Here is a 25,081-nt window from a genome sequence, read left to right as displayed (position 1 = left end):
CTTCCAGTTAGCTGTCGCCTGCTCTTCAATTAAACCGAGTTTCGTCCAGTTTAATTACCTCTGCGAAAGTCGGATACTCGCCTTTGCAACGTAAATGCGATCTCGTGGCTAGAAGATTTTTCATTTTTATTAGTTTCTCGTGTATGCTTGTTTATCACCGTAAATATTAACACCTTTATCTGGAATTTCGTAATTAACTAGCCCGAGTGACCGAGGCTCTGATTCGTGACCAAAGGACCAACGGTTCGATTTTCGGCTGATTTTTGGCCGATCTTCTCTGCAACTCTATTTATTCACAGTTGCATTGCGCTTCTTTCAGCGTGATTTTGCTGGTTTCGCCTAAAACTGCGATAGGCCCATCGTGTTCACGAACTTATAGTTTCTCACTCTACACGTATGTACCGAGACTTCGGAGTAACATCTTATCGTTAATGCCAATAAGAAAGACCCCTGTCGCTTTGGAGAATAAGAATCTTTTAGGCGAGTATCACAACGATCGTCTCGATAACAATATCTTGTTCGTAACCTGAGAGTACTAGAGCCTCTAACAAAAGCGAAGATATGCATACGCATTGTCGTGACAGAAACAGTAGCCGCTAATAACCCTGGCAATTAACGAGACTTTACATGATAATAAAGAACAGAAGAGAACAATTCTCAATATCCGTTGTTCCCAAATTTTTAATTGTAAATGCCACGCTCTTTCTTCTGTAGAATTGTTCAACCGTACAGCCCCGGTTTGCACGACTGTTCTTCGATTTTGTCGACGAGTCTTCTTCTTTCCCGCGCAACGTACATTTCTTCTTTTGCTGTTTCAACCAAAACTTAGTTGCCTCTTCTAAACTACCACATCTGACCCTAACTAAGATTCTTTGACCTTTTTCCGTACCACTTCTCTATAGATAAATTCGCCAGGTTTCCTGTGCTTACATCTTTGTATTTGTAGTCGTATCTCGCACTCTGTACCTTTTCCCAGCGTCGTTGTCTTCGCATCTCTTCTTCTTTTATTGCCAAAGAAATTGTTACTCCTGGTGTTGTTCTCTGTCGTTGGCTCAGTCGTTCCACTCTTTCCTAGCTGTATCCGCATTTTCTTCGGTGCATCGATCTTCCTTTATAACTCGTCTCTGTTTCCTCTTCCTGTCCTTCTTCCCTTCGAACATTTACTATTCGCGTTTCTCTTCCTCTTTCCAACCTTTTCTCGTAATTCTCATTGCCTGCTTTGCGAACTTTATTTTTAGCTTTCTCCTTTCTGCTTCCTCGCATACTGTGCAAGCTTAAAGATAACGTAAGAAATAAACAATTGGAAACAAGGAGCAGAAAAGAGCGGAGTAGCTTGTAAGAAGCTGGAAAAGTCGATAGAATTATCGAAAAAAACTTCGTTCTTCTCTTCGTGCCTTATCTTCCGACAAAGGAGAGCGATGGAACGGTCAGCAAGGACGCGTAAGCGAACCGGAAACCCGGTCAACGAGGTCAAGTGTCCAGTCGATCGGAGTGACCGTCGTTAAGAGACTTTAATTCGAGAAACAGCTTGCTGATACATCAACGAAGAACTCGTTCGATCGTAGTTCCACCTAAAATATCTTCTCCTGCTGTTTCTTTTTCCTTGCTACCATATAGTTGACTGCGGTACGAGTCTAGAGTCTTGTTTCTTTTTAAGTTTCTATCGGCGGATACCTTTTCATATTTTTTCCGAAACCTCGTTCGCTCGCTTAGTCGAGTCGCTTAAATATCTAGCGGCTAAAGACCATCGGTTGGACCAGGAGCATTTTCAATTTTACGGACAACCAGTTCTTTTGGTATTTTGGAGCTTGTGCGAAAGAGGCTTATCCGTGGATGAACAGGTGTATAGGTGTTGACAGTCGAAAGAGTAAACCACGAAAGATAGTCGTGGTTTTTTCTTGGACGACAGGTTGGTTGGCTGCGGAGGTAAGAGGTAAAAGCAAAAGAGCTACAAGGAAGAAACTCGGTCACGGCTGTCGAAGATGATAGCGTTGTACGGTTCCGTGTAATTGGTATCGCGACAGAATAGATGAATACCGTAGCGTGTTTACAAAAGAGATTGTCGTTGTTGACGTTAACAGGATTTGCAAGCGATAAACGTCTACACGACTCGAACCAGATGACCGTGCTGGTTTTTTCAACCCTCCCTTTTGATCCGCTCTCTCTCTCTCTCTCTCTCTCTCTCTCTCTCTCTTTCTCCCCCTCGTTCCCTCTTCGTCTTTTTCTGAACTGCTTTACTTCGTGATACGGCTCGCCGCGACAAAGGACATTAAGGACTTTTGTCGAAAGCTCTGGCGACCAAAAGAAGACAAACGCGAATAGATCTATCGCTTTTAAGCGCCGCTGTTCTTTGTCTTCTCGAGTAATTCCACGGTGCGCTTGATTCGACGATCGAACTTGTCGAAGACTATAGAACTATAAATTACGATTTTCGATATAAAAATCTAGCTCGAAATTCATTAGAAAGGAAAGGTCAGATGACTGGACAGTGGTTGTTTCAGCGAACAGTCCGAGTCTGTTTAAAGTTTAAAGCGAAAGATCCTCGAAGAAGAAACGAGCTCTTTCATCTACCGTTGGCATTCGCGATGCCATGCCACCTACACGCTTTAGCAACGTGACACAACGTGTCAGCTAGCCGCGAAACGTTTGATTTTCCATCGGGAAAGATAGTGATTACGACGAAGAAAGGATCGGCTTCCAATGCCATTGCATTCAAAACCGTTTCTTCTTTAGATCTGCTCCGTCGAGATTTCCTCTTCTTTGTCGAGTTTCTTTGACAACCCGACTGAGCGGGAAACCTTTGTTACGAGTGCACTAAGAGCAGGCTGCTTCGTCGCTGTTTTAATAATCTCAATTTTTGTGCGTCGATGCGGTCAGAGCTACCGAGTTAAGACCAAGACTTTGTTCGTGTCTTCTTTTCTTCTCAACGACCATTTTTCTCGCCGGATAAAATCGGTCGGAGTTCAATTTAATTCCAGGCAACGTTTTCCGATGCTACCGTCAAAGTTATCCAAACGTGGTGGTAATTAATTTAAGACGATATTAACGATGTTAATTTGACATAATATAAAATCAAAGTCGAGTAAACTTATTCTTAATTCGTAGAAACTATCGTGATCGCCGACTATGGAATCAACGAGTGTTTTCTAATTGTTGCCATTTTCAAACGTTGATTTAAATAAAACGTATCGGATACGTTTTATAGGTTCCTTGACATAAATCGAACAAAGAAAAAACTAGCTAGGAACGCTAGCATCGACCCAAAAATATCTCTACCGGATGACATTCCACGATATATTATCCTCCTTAAATGGTACTGCAACTACTGACGTAGCCGCGTTCAACCGGTTCCCAGAGTAAAATGAAAGGTTCAGGGAACAATGCCGGAGATATCGTTTTATTTAGTCGATGCTCGCGTACTTACGGACTAAGGAGTTCAGTTACGTGCATTTTGTATTTCATTTACTTTACCGGAGGATAATATATCGTGTTAAAAACGTACAAATTTCTCTAGAATCGTTTGTTTCTCCTTTTGTGCGTGTAACTCGATTACGGAATTATGGATAAAAAGATTTGCAATAATGTTTATCCTTTATCGTCGTTACAGCTGTGAATAGCAGAATTACTATGACGCCTTAAAATTCGACGACGATAGAAGATTCTTCCACACGACCATATTACCGACGTTATTTAAAGCTATAGCTCATCTGGACTGCGGGGAATCCCGTATCATCTGCTACTTTAATACCGATAGACGTAGACACGTTGTAAATTGTAAAGGCACGACACGACACACGATACAGTACGGCGCGGCGCCGCTCTCTGTTGGCTCGCATCGCATCACCCGTCTTACCTAACCTCGAACTTATCAAGGTGACCGGGATGCTCAGAGTCTCAGGAGTCTAGTCGTATCACCGACTGCATCTTGAAATTACTTATGGCCGATGCAACAGACATGGTTCGAGAATTTTGGCCCGAAAACGTAAACAAGCTATTATACAGGGCTATTATATTAAAAAGAAGTCGAAAATATAGAATAAAAATTATTGTTTTTTTAATTTTTTTTTTAATTTTTCCATCCAGACAGCGATCTACAGTGAGATCCGTTATAACGTATCGCACGCGTACCGAGCGAAAATTCAAAGTCGATTTTCTCGAAAACAAAGCCTCGAACGAAAAATTTTTATTCTATATTTTCGATTTCTTTTTTCGCGTAGAATCACCCCCTTTCCGCTTCTACCACCAGTTACCAACCACCCTGTATATTATATTTGGCCCGATCGTCATACTACAGGTTATGCCCGCAATATTTACGTTTGGTCCGATCATCTACTACGATCTATGCCCGTAATATTTACGTTTGGCCCGATCATCGTCTACGGGCTATGCCCGTAGTTGTAGGTTAAGGGGTTAAATATCAAATGAATTCGCATCGTACATGGAGATATTGTATATATTGGGTTGACAACTAAGTGATCGCGGATTTTGTCATTATCACCTAGTGTTAACTATTATTTATTATTCAAAACAATGACAAAATCCGCGATCACTTAGTTGCCAACCCAATAATTAGACCGAGAAACAGCGCGCTCTTTCATTTAACAAAGTGCTTAGCGATTAAAGCGCATATTATGCGTTATTCTTAAAAAAAATAATCGATTTTTTATTCTCTCCATAATTCGCCTCTTTCTTTCTTTATTCGTCGAAGTTAAATACTGAAATATGTTTATCCGGATAAAACAGGGGAGTTCTCCTTAGGTATGTTTATTAGATCGCTTTTCGGTGAAAGATATAACGCAATCTTCCTAAAGTCACGCTTGCCTTTTCCTCCTCCCGCGAGTCGTATTTTTCTCCTCGTGTCTGTATGTTGCCAGAAAAATGTCTCTTTCGTCCTGACGAAGTGGGGGACGTACATAAGGAAGTTGGCGGCACACGTTTCAATTCTATTTCATTCCACGAGAATCGATAAAACGCGAAGACAACGTTTGGATACAAAAAAGATTCGCAATTTTAATCCGATTAAAATCTCGGATATTTTAATATCGTCTTTATACAAATTTATCTTCTTCGGACAGGTTTCGATTTGTTATAAATTTCCATATGTTACGGTAGCCAAAAGAATTGTTTTCTTCGACGATATTTTCCCATCGAAATCATCTGGATTACTTTAGACATTTCTCCCTGTACATTCGTAAAATATGGAGAATTCGAGATCCTATTTATCAACAGCAAATAGCTTACACATAAATCGACAAGAAAGAATCAAACTGGAACTTCCTTGGACAGGTTACTGTAGGATTCAGGGACTGTGTCCTAAGTTCCAAAGTAGTCTAAACTGTGAACGCGCACGTACGTCTCGTCTGCAGCGAGTGCCGTACAATTTAAAGCACTATGCAAAGCCCTTTAGCTTTCCCACAGCTTTTCCAAACTTCCTAAGCTCAAATTACGAACGTAATTTCTATCGTTAAACGACTGTTTATACTAATTAGCGAAACGTTTGATCAATCTGATCTCACCAGACCAGTGACTGAAAGTGAAAAATATTTTGAGCATCGCTGTTCTATAATCTGTAAGAACCGGATTTCCTCAAATTTTGTATCGATATCGCAAATCTCGTTTCCTATTGGAAGAATCGAAGGTTTTTTGAGTCGAACACCATACAACGCGAAAAAGTTTTACCTCGAACATCGAGATCGAAGTCAGTTTCGCGGCTATTTTTCTGCGGACCTTCGACGATCTGGAGACGTAGAATATCGCTACGATGCTCGCGTGACAAGTCATTTTCGAACACCCTGTATATACGTACGTTCATCATCGTTGTACTATGGAGCTACTGTTTCTGGTTATATTCCATCTCGTAATTCCGCCTCCCGGTAAGATTCTTACGTGTAGGATTAAGAATCTCTGCTCGAATGTCGAATCTTTATATTAAGACGCTAGATGAAATTTAATAACGATTATTATACGGCGAATTATCACGAAACACAAGACGAAGAAAATAAGATAAAATTTATACGAAAGATAAAATCGAGTTATACAAATCCTACAAGGAAAATTAATTAGGTCCGTTGGATCTTCTATCGTGACATTTTATAAAAGATACGATCGTATCTGGGAAAAATAGCGATTTATTTTCTTTCGGCTACGTGTACGATCTCGTTGGCGAGTTGCAGCGATTTGTATAATAATACGACCGCGCAGATTGAGAACCGCTGCTCGAGCCAGTGTAGTTCTCACTACTTGACTGGTATTGTATTCCGATTATTTCTTCATTTATATTCGACGCTTGCGTTGACGTCCCTTTTGCTCTTTTCTGTTCCAGCAAAATTATCTCATGAAATTTGGATACCTACCCCAGACGAATCTAGAGACCGGAAACCTTAGGACAGACGATCAGCTCACGGACGCCATTAAAAATTTACAGGTGAGTGAAATATTTTGAGGGTGTTTCGAACCTCGCAATGTTGTTATTCGTACGTCTATCGAATACGAAATATGTTTCTCCGACTATGACAAGCGAAATATAATCGTATTACGTTAAAAAACAAACATTTTAGGGCTTTTATTTCTTTCCATCCTTTGGCTATCTCAGCTTTCTTTCCTCTTGTTATTGTCCCTTTTTAACATAGGGCAGACTCGTGCAGTATCGACCAAAATTAATTCAGATTTATTTCGTCGGATATTGGCACCTTTATTCGAATGAACAAACGAATATGACAATTCTGTGTAACGTATTTCGAAACCGTATCGTTTCTTCCATTGTTTTCGCTGTTTTCACACGTTAAGCGTATACGTTGATATTCCGAGCGTTAAAAGCTATTTTCTAGAGTTGACATTTTATTTCTCAGGTAAGTAAACGAGCTTTTTTCTATTCCATGTACTACATTTAATCTATTAAGTGTAAGTGTATAGCCTCGGTCTTACAATTTTCTTCGTATACCGTATACGCGATAATGCAAAACGTTTCCACGCGTTTATCGTCCAGTACGCGACCATTCGACTATCGACCAGTGCAGACCAAATCTTTTTTATCTGTGGGCTCAATCTGTTGGCAATTGAGATTAAACGAGATCTTCGTCTAATCCTTCCTTTATCTTGCCCCGGTAGAAAAAAGAAAGAAAAGAGAATACGAATGCTGCTTTGAAGGTATTCCTCGAAAATAAAGTGACTCAGAGACGACGAATGTACAGATCAAGAAAATGTTCGTTATTTTATTTGTGATACGTATAAAGATAAAAACGCGGATATGTGAAGTGGATAAAAATGTATATTCCAACGTCTAAATGTCCTTTCTTAGCATTATTAACAATTTAGGCCGAAAAATCTACTAATTAAATAATTGGCCGGTACTGGACGACAATTTCTTCAAACTATTCCTTCGAAAATTTCTTCAAATTACGACATTTTTGCTCTTCAAATTATCAATTCTCGTTATTGAATTTCACAAAATTAATTACCCTCCATTCGTTGAGTATCGTTTGTACTATAAACTGGTTTCCGAGATTTTCATTTTTAGCGACTCTATACCAAGATATAACAAAAGGACTTAGACCGATCTGTACTGTACGACTCTTCCTTATACGTACACTTGCTGTAGGTTGTAATAATTATCGTTAAATGCAATTTCAATCGATAATTGCCGTCAAAGATTAAATCTAAAACAACCTACCATGCTATACTACCACTGCTATATCTACTATAATGCTTGCGTACTCAGTAGGTTAGTAAAATAAATATATTCGCTGACACTAAGACCTGGTCCTCTAATTGGAAGTAATCGAGAAAACGCGAATGCTTTGAAATTTTTATTTCGCTAGAAAAGTTGAAGCCGCGTTGAACATAAGATTAGATGGTTGAAAGATTGATCCGCTGGAACAACGTATCCTTAGCGGATGCAGGGAAAAGAAGTTAAAAAGGAAACAGGTAAAAAACGGAGGAAAACGAACGTAAACGTACAATTGAGGAAAACGACGCGTTGTTCGCTTGGCGAGGATTTACATAAAAATCGAGCTCGTTCAAAGTAAACGCGCGCAAACGTTCGATGAAAACGGTATTCTCTGCCATGCAGATAACGAGCTACAGTTTTCGGTAATGTCCACTGCCTCTTTTGTTTGGACGTAATAGAACTGTAGGAAAAGACGCTCGTTAACGCGCTCGAGATACGGCGGAACGGTAGATTTGATCGTTCAAATTATAAATTCCGAAAATTGCAAATTTCGACAAAATCGCGTTCAGCCAACCGGAAGCGGTAAACGAAAACGTACCTCGAACGTTCGATTCTTTGGAAGAACAAAAGTCGATGAAACATCAAGATCCTTAATCTGCTAACGATACTTAAATATTAATTCGATAGATGATGGATTAGGGCGTTTTAGAAAACACATGTGTTCCATTATAGAACGTAAAATTAAGTCGAATAATCTTCTAGAGAAATTATTTACGCGATTATGAAATTAAAAGAATTTTTGCGCCGTGGAAAGGAACGCGGCGTGGATAGTTGTGTTTCGAACGCCAGAAGAAACAGTTGAGTTATCTCATCCTGTTGAACTACGGAAAAAGAACTTTTTCGCGGACTTGATGCATCCTGGTAGCTTTTCGTCGCTCTTAGCATCGCGTCGCGCTATTATATTCGATGAAAATCACGATATCGTACAAATTTTTCTAGAGAACAAACACTTGCTTTGGATTCGTTTTTCTACACAATTTATGCATGTAGAAAACATGTTTTCGTGTTTATGCATGTTTCGTTGATACATTTTTCGCTTGACAATCGATCGAATTAAAGTTTGTATTTTAGAAATTTCCCTTAATTCTAATTATTTGAAATAAATTGTTGATAAAGAATTTTACTTTTGCACTGCTGCTTTGAAATAGCGAAGAATTCAGAATAGAAAATATGTAACGAGTTTCAACGATTTAGAACTTCGGTGAGTAATTGCTAAACGATAACGCATCTTCTAATGATAAACGAATAATTAGGATCTTGCGAATAATTCAAATTAGATGCGCATGCGAACGATACCTGTGTAGAAGCTTTACCTGTAATTTACTTTATCTTAAACGTTATCGACTAAACGTATGATATGAAACATCTAGGAAATAGTTGGAACGTGTTGGAAATTGTTTTAAACGCACTTCCCTCGAAGTTTGTGACGATACGATACGAAGCGAAATGAAACGAGACAAAAATCTAACGCGAAAGAAACCGTACACGTATTCTTATTTTATCGAGTTGGTGGCAAGCGATCGTAACAGCGATTTCGTAGATACGCTAGTGAAACAATTTACACTGTAGCGTTAACGTTCTTCCTCTATCATTCTGTAGAAGAATAGCCACACGACCGATGATACTCTTATCGGAATTATTTCTATTTTAGCAGGTTCAAGAATCCACGTTGCTTTTCGACTCGTATGAATATCACGCGATACGTATGTCGTTGATCTACCTTTCATAAACTTTACTTTTATTACTGTACTATTATTTAAATACTAGAATTTACCTATCTATCTGCTGTTTGTTATATACCGTGGTGAATGCTCTGTACAATTATAGATCTTGGCATGTTACACATAGAAAGTAAAAATAATGTTGTTATTGTATATTACTTTTCCCATCAGAGATTCAGTGGCATTCCTGTAACCGGTGATATCGACGAAGCTACGATGAAATTAATGAAACTTCCGCGGTGCGGACTTCCGGATAAAGTGGATCCTAGATTTACTAGGGTCAGGCATAAACGATATACGATCCATGGACAACAGTGGCTACATCGGAATCTCACTTGGAGGTAAGCGACGACCGATATTTTGTTTAACGTATTAGCTGTTTGCTCGACAAGTTGTTGCGTAAATTACACGTAAGAACGTAAAGAGAAATTTCGCTAAATATTCGTTTATTTCGTCCACTTTACACGTACGCATATACAGGCAGCTCGTTAGAGGTTGCTTATCCATATCGCAAATACTCACTTCGATATTTCCATCGTCGGGATAACGAACACACCGGTACTGGTATTGCCATCGCCTTATCGTTCTAATTATCATACCGATCAGGTATCTCTCTCTCGTCACTGCAGGAGAAAAGAAGAATACGTAATTTGTAGTTTTGGAACGTAGAGTTCGCGTAACTGGATCTTTAAGCGTCAGTCGCCGCAAGTGAAAAGTAGATTTGTCAGCAAAAACCATTCTAAGATAATGATTCTGTGCACACGTGGCAATTATTCGTTGAAAAGCAGGACGTTTGGCCCGCTAATTGCCGTCCGTGTTACGCGATCCTCGAGATTCTCTGCGAATACAATTTTCTGCGAACGCATCGCTAACTGCACGGAAATGCCGTTGACATTGTTGGTCTCCGGCCAACGGCGAATTTGTTCCCCTCTGTGTGTTTCACAAAGAGTGGAGAATAGGAAATAATACGGTTGCAACCATGAGAACGACCAGCCGTAAAAATCACATTGATTCGTAACACCAGCGACGCAATTGCCAGGTCTGCTTTTCTCCAACCTTTCTATCTCTAGTCCACTGCTTTTACCTTCTACTTCGATGTAAATCAACGTAGGCTTGAGTGAGTATCGGTCGTGCACTCGAAACCAAACGCGGACGCGTAGTTGAACAAAACGATTTTAAGGACTCTTTTAGGTTAGGTCGAATGTGGTTTCGAAAAACCACGTGAACGATCGGAGAAATATTTAGTAGTGGTAGTTGAGAGTGAATTTTTATACTAAAGTTTGTTTTCCAGGTATATTTCTTTCGATCGCGTCGATTCGCTAATTAAAAATCGAATTTCCGCAGAGAAACGTACGATTGCTGGTTTACGACGATTAAGAGACGTTAATGCAAAGGCTAGAGTTATCGACTCGCGTTAAACGACGTTTTATAAAATGCAAAAAAAATATTGCCAGGCGTGTTAACCGAGGAACAAACGATTTCAAATCGAATTATTTTCCATCGTGACAATTGAACGCATCGCATGAAAGCGCGCAACTATACGAACGAGTCGTGTTATCCGATCGAATGACAAAAGAGAGGGAGAGGGAGAGAGAGAGAGAGAGAGAGAGAGAGAGAGAGAGAGAGAGTAAAAAAATTTAATTGAAGGGGGACAAGTCTGCCACTGTTAATTTAATTATCCTGGACTCGTTACCATTCTGTTGTCTGAACAAAGGAAGAAGTCAGGGCTAGGTACATACATTTACGAGAATGCAAAGGTTGAATCGTAAAAAGGAGAAAAATCGATAAAAGGCAAAGAAAAAGAAAAAAAGAACGTCAAGGTTGCGGAAATTCCTCGTCTCTATTTGCAACTTTATCGAAATTTGCAGGATATTTATCTTTACGCTAAAGCGGGAAACTTATTTGCCTGTTCTAAATTTAAGAAAATGTTTGTACGTTATAAGCTATAATCGAATCGTAATTATAACAGGGAACATCCAGATAATTTACCATTGAATATGTGGCGTTGACTATCGGTGGTATTAAGTGGATTATTCGTAGTTGGTAATAGTCGGTAGCGATTTCTACGATACCGATTATGCGTGTGGCGTTAGGTGGCGCCCTCTGAACATATATTCCTGTGCAATTCTAAACGAGTCACGCGAGCAACTGCAACGAATAGAAGAAATGGCCGCGGCGCGCCGTGATATAAATTTCTCGTAGCAAGTGCAATAAAATTGGTTAGAGAGCGTTTTACACAATATAAACGATAGTTGTTTGGAAAGCGTTGCGTCGCATCGTGTGAGCAGTAAATAAATTTGAGCGCATGTCCGGTTTAGTAATCGAGGTAAGGTACAGATAATACAAGGTTCGTTAGTATTTAAGGATTCTAATTAGCGAGAGTAAGGGGTGAGGCATCGTTCGCCTTAATTGCTCGTTTTAACGACCAAACCCAGTCGCATGATGCGTCGTACGAAAATTTCGCGGTAATTTCGTCGGGATGTCGAGCACGACGATAGTCGTCGAGAATTTAAGGTCCCCTTGCCGTCGAGAAGAAGAGAGGCAATCAACGGTTGTCGATGAAACGACTCAGTGAAACGATCATAGACTCGTTAATCGATTCTGCGAAACAGCATATCGATAGTTGGTCAAAGAGAAGACGGTGTACGTCTGACGTAAGTGCCTTCGTAGAGTTGTTCGAATTATTTGAAAAAAGATCTTAAAAATTCTTTGCTGCGTGTTTGCAACGAGCGACGCTGTATCTTCGATAATTAAATACGTGTATTGCTTACTCATCTAGGAGTACTTTACTTGCTCTGTCATCTTGAATCGTATTATTAAAAATATTCTCGATGTATGACATGTAGGATAAAGTACGTGTACGTGTACACGCGAAACTATCGCGAATTTCTGTTCGTTAATTTAGGAAACAATGTCAATTTTAGGGAACAGTGCTACGAATAGACGATACATCTGCATCGGAAGCGGTGGAACTTTTGTATCCGACTAATGTGTACATGGTGCGATCCATAGATTCGTTTCATGAAACACGAAGATAGAGTGGTATCTTATCGAAGAAAAGGAAAACGACGCGAGGCGATAAATTGGCTTGAAAAACCAGGGCAATGAGGTTTTCGCCGTAAAACGAGTTGTTACTAATTTCGAAGGGTAGGAAAAGGGTACGAAAAAAGTTGGAGCATCGTTCAGAATGTAGCGAGGAGAGGTGGTTCGTTTCAGGAGACGCGAGAGAACCTTGTACCGACCCTCTTACCCCATTCGCGAACCTTCGTCTCTTATCTTCTTTTTTCTTTCTTCTTTTTTTTTTTTTTTTTTGTGTACGCTTAGCCGACGCGGCGCGACGCGAAGCCGTGACGGCTAAAACGCGATCTTGAATATTAACTCGGCGAGATAATCTTTCCTACTAATTTGGATCAGTATCCGTTCGTTTTTCTCTACTATATAGTTGATCGGATCGATTTCGATCCGTGTCGTCGATTTTATACATCGAAAAATGATCGAATACCGAGTAATAAAAAAAAAAATAGAAAACTTTTTTATAGAACGAGCATTTTCGTTCTAAGAAACAAGTTTCCTCCGAACTGTAATTATTTTGCCCGAACTTTCCGTCGACCAAAGCTCTCTTCTTAAACGCTTATGGCTTAATTTAATGATTCTCTCGATTTCGATGACACGACCATGCTACGATCAAAGAAACGAGGATTTCTGATCGAATTTCTTTGCCATTACCGCGATCGACGATTGCCTCGTTAGTTTAATGGATACATTAAATATTAACGCAATATTCGGAAATAATTTCAAAATAATCGTATCTGGACGCCATCAGGATGAGACTCGATTAATCAATTCGGTACTTTAATACGGCTAACACGGTCTTGTCAGTTAAATTTTCATTTTTCTCGCCTCGCTTTTAGCAGACGGTCGACGTAAATGAAAGGATGAAAGCGCGTCGTTGCGTCGATACATTTTTACACGTACACGATTTCAGTTCCATTCGTTTAATTCTTCGTCGTATCGACGTCGAATATTTTCCAACGTTGTTACATATTGTTATTTATTGTTCCCTGCATTTATAAAAAGATGCCAAGTATCGAAGAATATTTGTAATTTAACTTGCATAAAATCGTCCATAAATTAATGGTATTAAACTAATAGTAATCTTTATAATTGATACGAAAGAACCGATCGTTTGGAAAAATAAGGAAGACGAAACGAGGGAGATTAACCGGGAACAAGATACTGCAAAGTTTTACACTTTAAATCACAACTCTCGAAACAGGTAACTTTAGGACGAAGTCGATGGATATCCGAAGTTCCGTGCGACCGCGAGATTCCAAAAACGTCGATTCTCCTTTTGACTTACCAAGCGAAAGTAAATAATATCTTGGAGAAAATGCTTAAAACCCGAATTGCTAAATTGCTAAATCGTAAAATATTATTCCCTCGAGTGCTATTATTTTACTGTTACGAATAGAAAAATGTTTTTTGATCGTTTATTAACACGCCATCTGCATGCTGAGTCGATAATTTTAAGTAATTTTTCATGTTCCCCATATTGGGTGTTATTCTAGAAACTTGAAAGAGTATCCAAGAATTTCGGGAGATGTTTTGAAATAGAAAAACCTGAGAATAAAACTGCGTGGACTGAAACGATCCAGTACGCAAACGACGTCAGTAAAAATAGGGTTACGCTTAACGCGTTACGATATAGTACGTGCAAACGTGTATCTTATGAAAAACATACCTCATTCACCTTTTTTTTTTATTATTTAATTTGTACTTTACAATTTGTCCAGCTGGACATTTGGTAAATTTTTCTAATTTAATTGCTAAATGACACGTGAATGGCTACCCCCGGTGGGATATCATCCTCGAGTTTGACTATTTTATTTCTTTAATGAGGTCAGTGAGGTGTTTTCTTTTTAGTCTTCTTTCCATCAGAGTTTTGCTCGCTCCAGCAGCCAGCTGGTTTGGATGTGTTGCCCTTCTTTCCTTGCATTTTTCCGTGTACCTGCCGATTCCTTTTTTGATCGTTGATATTTTTAAGTTGTAGCGGCACGTGAGTCAAAGGACGATGCGAATCGAGAGCGACTCGTGTTGTTGTTCTTGCTCGGGTCATTGACACCGTCTTGACGTACCAAACGTAGCGATAAACAAATTCCAGGCAAAACAATGTCACCGCTACGTGTAACCGTCAACCGAAGATGAATTAAAACTTCCCGGTACTCCCCGACCAGTGTAAACAAACGAACACGATCGTTAAGACGCTCGGTAATCGATTTGAGAATGAGAATCAGAGTGATTATCATGGAGCGAACGTACTCATTATCGCGTATACGCATAACGAGTAACACTTAGCGAACGACAATGAATCTGTACTACAAACAGTTTTAAGTATATTAACTACACTAAGTATCCACTCGTCTCATCGATAGATACACCAACACGTTCATCCGTTCAATCGTACGTTCACAAAGTCTTTACGTACATCCTCGTTTCTGACATACCATGGGGCGTTGACTATTGTTCTCAGTATCTTCGATCGTAGCGACTCTAGATTATCGATGTGGCTCATTGCTGCTGTCCCCCGTAGCGGTATTCCGTAAAATTGGTTTTATTATCGTTCTGTAAATTTTTAGTTTATTTTCTATGCCGAGTTTAGAGTTTCGACTAGTTAGCCAATACATCCGTCTTCTTTTTATTCGTATTTTGTCTGTAATCGATTTAGTATGTTGTTTCCATGTAAGTCGTGTGTCTCAGTGGAGTCCTAGGTATTTAACTTGCCTTGCTTGCGTTATGTGCGTTTTTTCTTTATTTATTTATTAAAATTTACAATCATTTCTCGCATTGAGAATTTTCAGTAATTTTTTCTGGCGTGGCGCAGTGATATGGCTAATTATTTATAATAAGTTAATGCTTATTATAGATAAGTATAATTTATAAGTAAGTATTATAAATAAGTAAATATTACTTAATTTAGATAACTAATTGAATCTAGCGTTTAGGTCTAGCGGGTAGTGTCTCTTCAGCCTGCGGATCTGGTCCGACGTATCGAGTAGTCCAGTAATTAGGCGGTTTCGGTATTTGTCGACTCTTTTGCTATATCTGTCGCTATATTTTGCTATTTCCTCTTTGACTGTGGGTATCTCGAGGTCGCGGTGGATTGTTTCGTTGCTGACATACCAAGGTGCATCTATAAGGATCTTAGCGTTTTCGATTGGAAGCGTTGAAGTATTTCAATGTTGGAGCGTTACGAGCGTGCCATTCAATTGGACATTTGGTGGTTTCCGTTTTCTTAGTGTAAATGTAATATGATTGCATAATACTGGGGTTTGCTTTTGTTTGTTTATCTTGCTGCCATTTCTCTACTTCCGGGATGTGCTCTTGTAGTAACGTGACTGCTGTTTCTGGATTAGTGTGCCTGACTATTACAGCCGTGTGGTCCGCGAATGTCAGTATTTTGCTATTGGTAGTTGTTGGGCTGTGTATAGTGTGTATAATATTGGTCTAAGACGCTTCCTTGCGGTACCCCTGAACTATTTGCAATGGCTACATCACTTCCTGGCTTGGTCATCGTCTCGTATCCGGTCACCTGCTTGGCGTGTTCGTCGTCAGTGGTTGGCTCCTTCTCTGACTCCTTCTCCAAAGGTGCGTGTTCGTTGTCGGTGGTCACCAGTTTGTAGGAGGTGTAGTTGGAGCTACAACTGGATGTCTTTTACTTCAGAATATACATCCTTTATTTTCACTGCAAAGGTTCTGTTGCTTAGGTATGATTGGGTAAGTGGCGGATTTGTTCCGGGAAGAGTTTTTTGGTTGTTTGTAGGAGGTTTTCGTGGTTCATGCCTCATTCATCTTGAGCATTATTTTCGCAGCTGGTTTTCCTTCTCGAGACGGTATCGAGAAACGTGGATGACTTTGTTCTCTGTATGGAATATTTCCTCGACACTCGGACGATGGAATGCTCGAACAATGATCTTCGTAATATCTCTAGGACCGTGAAAGACTCGGACAAGCTTCTTTCCACAGGGCGACTCGTTAGAAAAATAATCCATAAAGTCTGAGAAAGGTCAACACCCCTGGGACCAAAAGGAAAATCGATAGGATATCTTGTCTCGCATCTCGCCTTCGTTTCTCGCATTGTCTATCGTAGGACAGACACGCTATCGATTTTGCTTCTCGCTGGAATTTCGATACTCCTTAATCCTTTGTAGTTTGATGCTTTATCGAAACGGGACGAACGTTATTGCGCGGTGCAACGTTATCGCGTTGTTCACTGAGAACTCGGCTAAAAGTGCTATAGATGTTATATAGTATATCGCGTTACTATGTATTTATCCAATTGCCATAGCTTGAAAGATATCACGAGGGTGTTTACTTCCCTCGGGTAAAACAATGGATTCGTAATTGATCGATATTCCAACTCGATAAACTGTAGACCGATGTTTCCATTAAAATTATTTTACGCCTCGGACGACGAGATCCTTTTTCGATCGCGTAACATTTACATTCTCCAACGATACGTTACGTCCGATTTTCTCGACGAGGAGATAAGAACCATAGAGCAAAGTAAACGTAAATTAACTAAAAAAAAAAAAAAAAGAAAAAATGTAGGCGTTTGCGAAGTTTGAAGTAGCCGCAGTGTATCCTCGTGCCGGATAACGCAAACAAATCGAAAGACAATAAGGCACCGTGACAGCTAGTAGACCGACGACGATTCCTTTGTTGAGAATCATGGAGATCACCGGTGGTACAATAGCGGCCAATCACGTATCCCGATCGAGAGAGGTGATTCCGTGTCCTGGACACCAGATCACTTCGCACCGGGTCCTCGGGGGTATCCCGACCCCCCCACCCCGACTCCTCGACTCCGCTCGTCTCCTGTCGCTTAATTGTCAGAAACAATAGAATTATTGTGCCGAGCTTGGAATAAAAGAGACAGAGAGATGAATCGACCGAGAGAAACGGAGATACAAACGACCAAGAGAGGGACAATTCGTCGAGCAACTAGAGGGAGAAATTAGGATCGTGTCCATTTTCGTCGCTGTTTCGTAGCCTCTGTCGAGAGAGCCGTATCAATGCCACTACGTTCGTTGCACGTTACGTAACATGTACCATGATCGCGTTTTGATCACCGTCGGTCTATGTAGTGTAACTGGTTAGCTGATGTTTGCGACCAATAATACCGACGCTGCTGTTTATTTTATTTTCTCGTCGTAACCATCTGTACGTATACACTGGCTGAAAACAATGTTTTCTACCTGTTAAGGAAATTCGAGGATTTGGGAATACAAATAATTGACTATATTTCCCTCACAACAGTTATACATCTATATTACTCTCTGAAGAACGTCTTGCACGCACGCTTGTCGCCAACCGACTATCCTAGATTCTTCTAACATCTGGCAACAGTCTTTTGTCTCCACTAAGACCTTGACGCCCTCTAACCCTTATACACACACTCTCATGTACAGTGTAAATGTATCACTTCCCTAACATTACCTTCTAATTTATACGAAACACGTACATACGAAAACTATTTTCGTAACACGTATCGATCAGTTATATCGATCGTTTACGACAATAGCAATGATATTTTCCGAAGTAACTTTCGCTTTCAAAATCTAGTCGAAATTTCATCGGAGTTTCGTTAGAGTTTCAAAGCGACAAAGACTCGATCGCCGAAAGAACGTTCGCAATAGCGTTGTTCGGTGTATTTCGCTTGCCTTAGTTTAACCGCAAAATCAATGCATTAACTGCTCTCTAATTACGATCTGTCTTCCAAGAACGTTATTTTATCAATTCCTGGTTCGTTTTACACGGGAAAAATACGTCACTCTTGAATTCAACGGCGTAATAATTATCTCGCGATTAAACAAACAGCCGTAGACTCGGTATTCTTGCATAAATGGGAAACAACCACCGCAAAAGGCTGCCGGTTGAAACGGCAGAAGATTCTTAATGCCCAGAGCCCCGTTATCGATTTACCGACCGAGGAAACGATTTCCGTAAGAGCACTCCCCTTCTCGCGTCTAGAAAATGATTTCCACTCGTGGTCCGCGCCACGAAGGGTTCTACTTTCGTTATAAAATAACACACACGAGTATCACCGTCAAAGATAACCACTATCGAAGATGAATTTGGATCACCGTTTTATTACTTTTCGATTTTATAATCGCGCACATGTGACGATAATTCCCCCCCTCCCTTTTTTTTTATGATCACTCGACCGAACTTTCTTTCGACAAGAAGAATTCTTCCGAGTTCTTTCGGAACTCGCAGGCGTGAAATACCGCCAGGAAATTTGTGTTGCAGACATAGTTGCCGATATGAAAAATCATAAAAATATCAAACTTAACGTTCTTAATTTGTATCGTGTTCTACGTAAGCGTCGATATCGTCCGACTACGCTTCCTCTCTGCGTTGAAGAACTCGAACCTTTTCCAATTTCAGACGTAACGTTATCCGTAAGATGTTTACGAGTTAAACGTTTTAATTCTTTCGATTCCTTTCGTCGATCGTATCCTTTTGTATCGAGGAGAGAGTTTTTTCACGCCCCGAGGCTGTACCGATATCGGTGTAAATATCGTAGATACTTTCAAAGCGATTGTCGGATCCACGCGGTTGCCGTGTATTTACGGTTTGATTGAGAAGTAAATTATACTTGACATTTTCCGAAAAACCAATATCACGTTTGTCACACGGTTTTCAACGGTGCTCGAGTAGCGACGGAAAACATGAAACTCATTGGCTAGATGGTTTCGAGCACGGCTCTTCGTTTTGACGAGTTAAATTTTAATTAGCGTTTCACGCGGTATCGAGGACGTGCCTTCGAGTACGCATTCTTCCACGACCAAATAGAATAGATGACAGGTGTCATGAAAAAAGAAGAAAAACAATTAAAAAGAACAAGAGGAAAACATCGGCAACGCATTTTAACTTTCCTTTCCGCTCTTCATCCGCATCCTGAAACATTCTAAATTTTAACTTTCGGCTTTTACGATATATTTCGTTTATCCTCGCTTTATTTTCGCTTATTCTCGCGTAATATACAGGGTGGTTGGTAACTGGTGGTACAAGCGGAAAGGGGGTGCTTCTACGCGAAAAAAGAAGTCGAAAATATAGAATAAACATTTTTCGTTCGAGGCTTTGTTTTCGAGAAAATCGACTTTGAATTTTCGCTCGGTACGCGTGCACGTTATCGCGTCTCGTTGTGAGTGAAGTGTTTCATCCGTACGATACATGTCTGATGATGAACTGTCCTCCTACGTTGCTAATTCTTCCTACCAGCCATTGGGTTTTGTCTGTCCATCGCGCCCTTCCGGCTGCTCCTTTCTCGGGGTTTTTTACCTGACCTTGGAATCATTAGGTTTACAGCTCGGGGAGGACATGTTATTCGGAATTTCCTAAAGAAGAGAATAGGCCATAAACAAAGCGCCACTCAAAATTCCGAACAATATTCGTACCAAGATGCTTTGATGTGTTTACCTACAAAATATCTGCGATTCGAGATAGCGCAATGTGCGAATATTAACCCTCTCTCTACTACTACAGCTACATCAAACACGTTTGTTACCTTTTTCGATGATACGACATATCCTAAAAGGTTCAAGCTCGTAGTAAATATAGCGAAAGTTTGTTAAAGGTGATAGTGTTTTAAAACTTATACGCCTCTTTCGGATTTGGCACTCATTAAAACTTCTTTGGATTTACGAGACGATACAATCTTTTTGGATCTAGTTCGTGTTCAAACTTTCGCGGATACTCCTGAAACTTATGCAATTTTATCACTTCAAGAAGCCATCGATGTGTTATAAAGGCGTGACAACCTTTAAAATGGAATAAGGATGTACCGTATTTGAAAACCGGAACGTATACCGTAAACTGGGGAGCACTGACAGGTTTTTATAACATTTTACGCTGTAACTTGATGATTCAAATATTTACGACTCTTTTAAATATCTTATTACGACATTGTGTCCTCGGTCGTTTTACAAGAAACGTAAAAATGCGTAGAATTTTTCATCCTCTTCTCTTGTAATTTACGTTAAGTACCTGTTCGTGTTACCTTGATTACAGAAGATTACAGTCAAAGATATAATTAAAAAGATTATCAGTAGCAGAGATCAGATCGAAGAAACTATTTGTAGAATGTGTTTTTCGGATATATCGTGTATCTCTTTGGCGTTGAAGGTTGGAGAGCCATCAGCGTCTTTTTTTTTTAACGTATTTATTAAACATTGTAAATTTACCTAAAGTTATGAATTACATAGCACAGAATAATTCGTTAAAAGTCGTATAAATGTAGAGAAGCTTACATTACCGAGAAAGGAAGAAGGAGAAAAACATTTTAATCGAGAATGAAATCTTATACTAATCTAATCTATTTAATGCGTCGTATATTTATCGTCTTAATTTTCACGTGGTTTTAAAAGCACCTGTTGAGCCTATATATCCATCGGGTGCAACCAACAATGAGGTATCGTAGAAGAAAGTCGAAACAAATCAATTGCAAGTAAATTAACGACGTTGATTTTATACAATTTCAAGTTTTGAGAGACGATCGCGAGTTTAACTTCAAAATGGAATTTCTTCAGTCGCGCTTATCCTTTGGTTAACTTCATTTGCGGATATAATAAATTAGAAAAATCGGCCCTCGCTTAGTATTAGGTTGTCCGAAAAGTTTCTCCCGTTGTACGAGGAAATAATGAACGCACAACGTTTTTTGTTTTATATTATTTTGTCGAATTACGTACGACCCATTCTGTTCTGTTGAGATAAACGCCGCGACGTTTCACAGACTTGGTTTCACGTTTGTATGAAGCAACACTGTTGTAAAAAGCACGTCTGCGGAAGAAAGACACTTTTCGGACAACTTAATACGATTGAATAGCGTGAAGCGGTAATTTCTGATCGATATTTTACATATAATGGCGTGTAGTAAAAGAGATCTTGAGATAATAAGATCGTTCGAAATCGACACAGAAAAATTGAATGATAACATGGAAAAACGTTGGAGAGAATAGTAACGAAGACATGGTGTTCCATATTTAAAGGGTGAGAACTGACGGCGATATAGTTTGTGATTTCTGTCTGTAATCAAAGAAGAATATTAGTTCCGACGTAATTAAGCGACGAGCAAATCCGTAATAAGCTGCTTTAGCTGTACTCCTTGCAATTTTAATTATTCGTTCTAGTCGATATTAAGCCCTGCGATTGTCCATTCAAAGTCCATTTAATTTCATTTAACCTGGCGAGTCGATGGAAACGAAAATACGAATTTCGTCGTGTTCGCTCGCGATCTATCGATTCTTTCTTTCTCTACCTTCTTCGACCGTTTTCACCGTTTCTTGCTCGTAGACACCCTTTGAGATTATCGAATCGACCAAAATATCGAATTATCGTCGTTAGACTTTCCTCTTTCGCGTCGATCTGGATGCACGATTCTCGAAAGCCTGGAATACATTTTGATACATTGAGACGGTTAGCTGGTTATCGTTGCGGCGATGATTTAGTTTGACGAAAAATTTGTCGTTTCCTCGCGAGGAACGTGAATTTCCGTGAAAAGTTGTATAAGCGAGTGGTTGGAAGATACGCACGAATATAGATCGTTTGGCTTTCCAAGGAGAACGCCGCGACCGCGTCGGGATGCGATAAATTCCGCTCCTTCTACCTTCTGTCGTTCGTTGTACCTTGTGGGCATTTTCGGATGTCGCTTCCTTACCGAATGATATATTAACTTTGTCTCGTGACTCGTCAGAAACTGAAAAGCTCTTGCTCTTTCGCTTCGTATCGGGCGAAACTAGAGTCGCTTATCCGCAAAACCTTCGTACGTGCAGCGAAAGCAATTAAGATGAGAATTATTCCATCGGTTCTCTCTTGGCAAGGCGTTACGTCGCGTCACCGTCGACTTGGCTGTCTCTTACGACGGAAACGAAAAGACGATTTCTGCGACAACTTACGGTTCCGTTTAGGCGTTTTAAGACATTCGGTTTGTCTCGAACACGCTGCTTACGCGACAGCGACGTGACCCCAGGTTCTCCGACAAATTTCCCTTCGAATAAAAATAAGAGACGATCGATCGTTCCGACTGCTGCGTTACTTTTATATAACAAATGATAGATGCATAAGGCAAGGATAAAAAATATAAAAACGAACGGACTATGTGGTTTCTCGATTCTATCGGATAACAAAACAAAGCACTGTATACAAGTAAAGACTTATCGCGTCGTTAAAACGTAAGAGACGTGTAATTTGGTAACTGTTGGTGGAAGTTTTAACGAAAATGTAGATAAAATTTTTGCGCAAGATCGGCCAGAGCCGGAGGAAATGGAAAATTCTTGGAGGAATTCGCAGTGAATCAAGCGTCACCTTAATTAATCTTACTTTATACCACTTACTCTTTTTCTCGTCGGCCCTTTATCAAAAGGGCCGACCTACATTGCATCCGCGATGCAATTGCAACAGAAGCCTCGTTGTACGAGGCTACAGTGCCTCTTTCACAGCCTTTAACCTACACCTGGTCTCTTCTCGAGTGTTCTCGAACTAGGAACCACGAACATAATGCAACACGGTGTGTCGTTGCACAGATCTACGTGTACTCTCGTTGCATTTGCCTTTTCCTCTTTATTACGTTACAGCTATATGCGCGTCTATCGTCTACCGAAACCTCTCACAATTCTATTCGACGTTGCTATTTTTCACAGCAAACGATAGATAGTTCCACGTTATTATCGATTCTGAAGATCTTGAAATCTCCATTTTTATTTATTTCTATTGCCATCGATACGACACAATTTGAGAAGATAATATCCCAAATTACGAAGACAACGAAGTATAAACTACGAAGAGAGCAAACTGTCGTTCGTTATCCGTTACATGATTCTCCTGTTCTACGCGTTTGTTTCTAGAGAAAATATAAATAATACCAACTCCTAGACGTCGTACTTCGGTCGTCCCTGATGTGTGACGCGTCGAATAATTTTTAAAAGAATAAATTTGTGCGTTACGAATTACAAACGCTAGAGAGGTAAGTGTCGTAAAGATAAATTCGCCACGCGATACAGCGATTCTTTTGATGCTTTACGCTGATCGGTGAAGCGCAGAAAATGCAGTGGCTGCATTGTAGTAGTAAATTTTCAGTTCGAAAGTTGATTGGCGAGCGTCGATCGACCCGATACGACGCGACGCAACGCGCCATCACAGCGATAGAAGGCACGAAACAACGCTTATATACGATCCTTTGGAACAAAGTCTGTCGCTTCTGGTACTCGCGCGGGATTTGGCCAAATTAATTGTTCCCTCGTTTAGCTGTTAATAAGCGACATTTGGATTTATCTGGACGAATGTACAACGCTAGTGTTACGATATCGCGAGTACGTTTGTTCAACGTACGAGCAAGTCGACACGAGCCGAGCAACGTGAGATTTCAAAAATTAAAAAGGAAGTTCCCTGTGACAAATTTGAACGTTCAGCCGGCGTATTCGCGCGCGTTCATTCGTGTCGCTGCTTTAAACAAATTTATAACTTAATAAATAGCGTATCTGGAAGATTGACTCGAGGCGCTAACGTAAGACGTAAGACAAGAAATCGAGTATCGCTGCAGCGTATTATGAGAGCGAATATGAAAAATTTCGGAGCTTTCTCGGCTGATAAATGGCAGAACTAAAGGAAAGCGGTAAGGCTTATCTTTCCTAAGTATCCTTAGTTCGCAGTTTGTACTCGTGAGAAGTTGCTTTCAGAAGTTGTTAGTAGATCGTTTCAGATCAGAAACGTTCTTTAATCGAGACCTTGTTAAACTTGTTGAATGGCGAGAATTCTCTCAGCTTTTCAAGTTATAGAATTAACTTAAACTTCTCTAAATTATATCAGCCTTCTCCAAGTTCCGCGGTTTCTCGATTTTCGGCCTTCGCGCTTACGCTTTTCTAGTAATATATCTAATCTTCGTTCTTAAACTTTAGACGTAGAAATTTAACTACTCCCTGCGTAAAGATTGTTCTTTTATTTGGACGATGGCCGAAGTCGAGGTACAGATTCTTTTCTGGCGAAATATAATCGATAGTTAGGAAGAGTATCGTGAAAATTGGCGATGACGTGGCTAGGTCGAAATATGCGCGTGAATCGGCGAAGCACGTCCCAGTATCAGTTGGGAAATTAGTGGAACGAGTCCGACGAATATCGGTAAGGTATAGGACGGCTGACAATCGCAGTAACTTTTAATTTCTGCGTGTGGTGACTCGCATATGGTCGACGCCCGTTTCGTTCCCTTTTGATAAGGAACAATTATTGGCGATAGTCGGAGAGACGCCCCTCGTAGGACGCCCGCTCAAATATACCGGGTGTCTGGAGTGGCCGGCGTGTACCATCGAACAGGAAACAATAGGCTCTCTTATTCGCCCCTGCTGCTGGCTTGCGGTTCTTTGTGCCAAAAAACGGGCTAAATGCGCTATTGCACCCGACCTTACGCACGTCTACAAAGAGAAGCCAATAGCGTCGACTTCTTCCTTTTCCCCCTTTTCTTTCCCTTTTCTTTCCCCTTCCCTTCAACTTTTTCCGCTCCCCTGCAGCGATTTTCTCGATTTAATTTGTCGCGCCCGAAGGAACGTGCCAACTCGCCAATTAAGTTTCCAAAATCCTAAAC

The 25,081-nt window shown here is 40.2% G+C and overlaps 1 protein-coding gene across 1 annotated transcript in view; it reads left to right on the top strand.

Annotated features, from left to right (window-relative positions):
• Positions 1-25,081, top strand: part of LOC117207932 (matrix metalloproteinase-2) — a 104,050-nt gene that overhangs the window by 18,862 nt on the left and 60,107 nt on the right. The window contains exons 2-3 of the mRNA XM_033448655.1: positions 6,323-6,424; positions 9,619-9,788. Coding sequence (XP_033304546.1) covers positions 6,323-6,424; positions 9,619-9,788 — 272 coding nt within the window. The remainder of the gene's footprint in view (positions 1-6,322; positions 6,425-9,618; positions 9,789-25,081) is intronic.

This window comes from Bombus bifarius, unplaced genomic scaffold (genome assembly GCF_011952205.1).
Source record: "Bombus bifarius isolate JDL3187 unplaced genomic scaffold, Bbif_JDL3187 scf7180000008047, whole genome shotgun sequence".
In the NCBI taxonomy this organism is placed as follows: Eukaryota; Metazoa; Arthropoda; class Insecta; order Hymenoptera; family Apidae; genus Bombus; species Bombus bifarius.
Note: the sequence above shows the minus strand (reverse complement) of the source record. Positions and strands in the feature narration are given on the sequence as shown.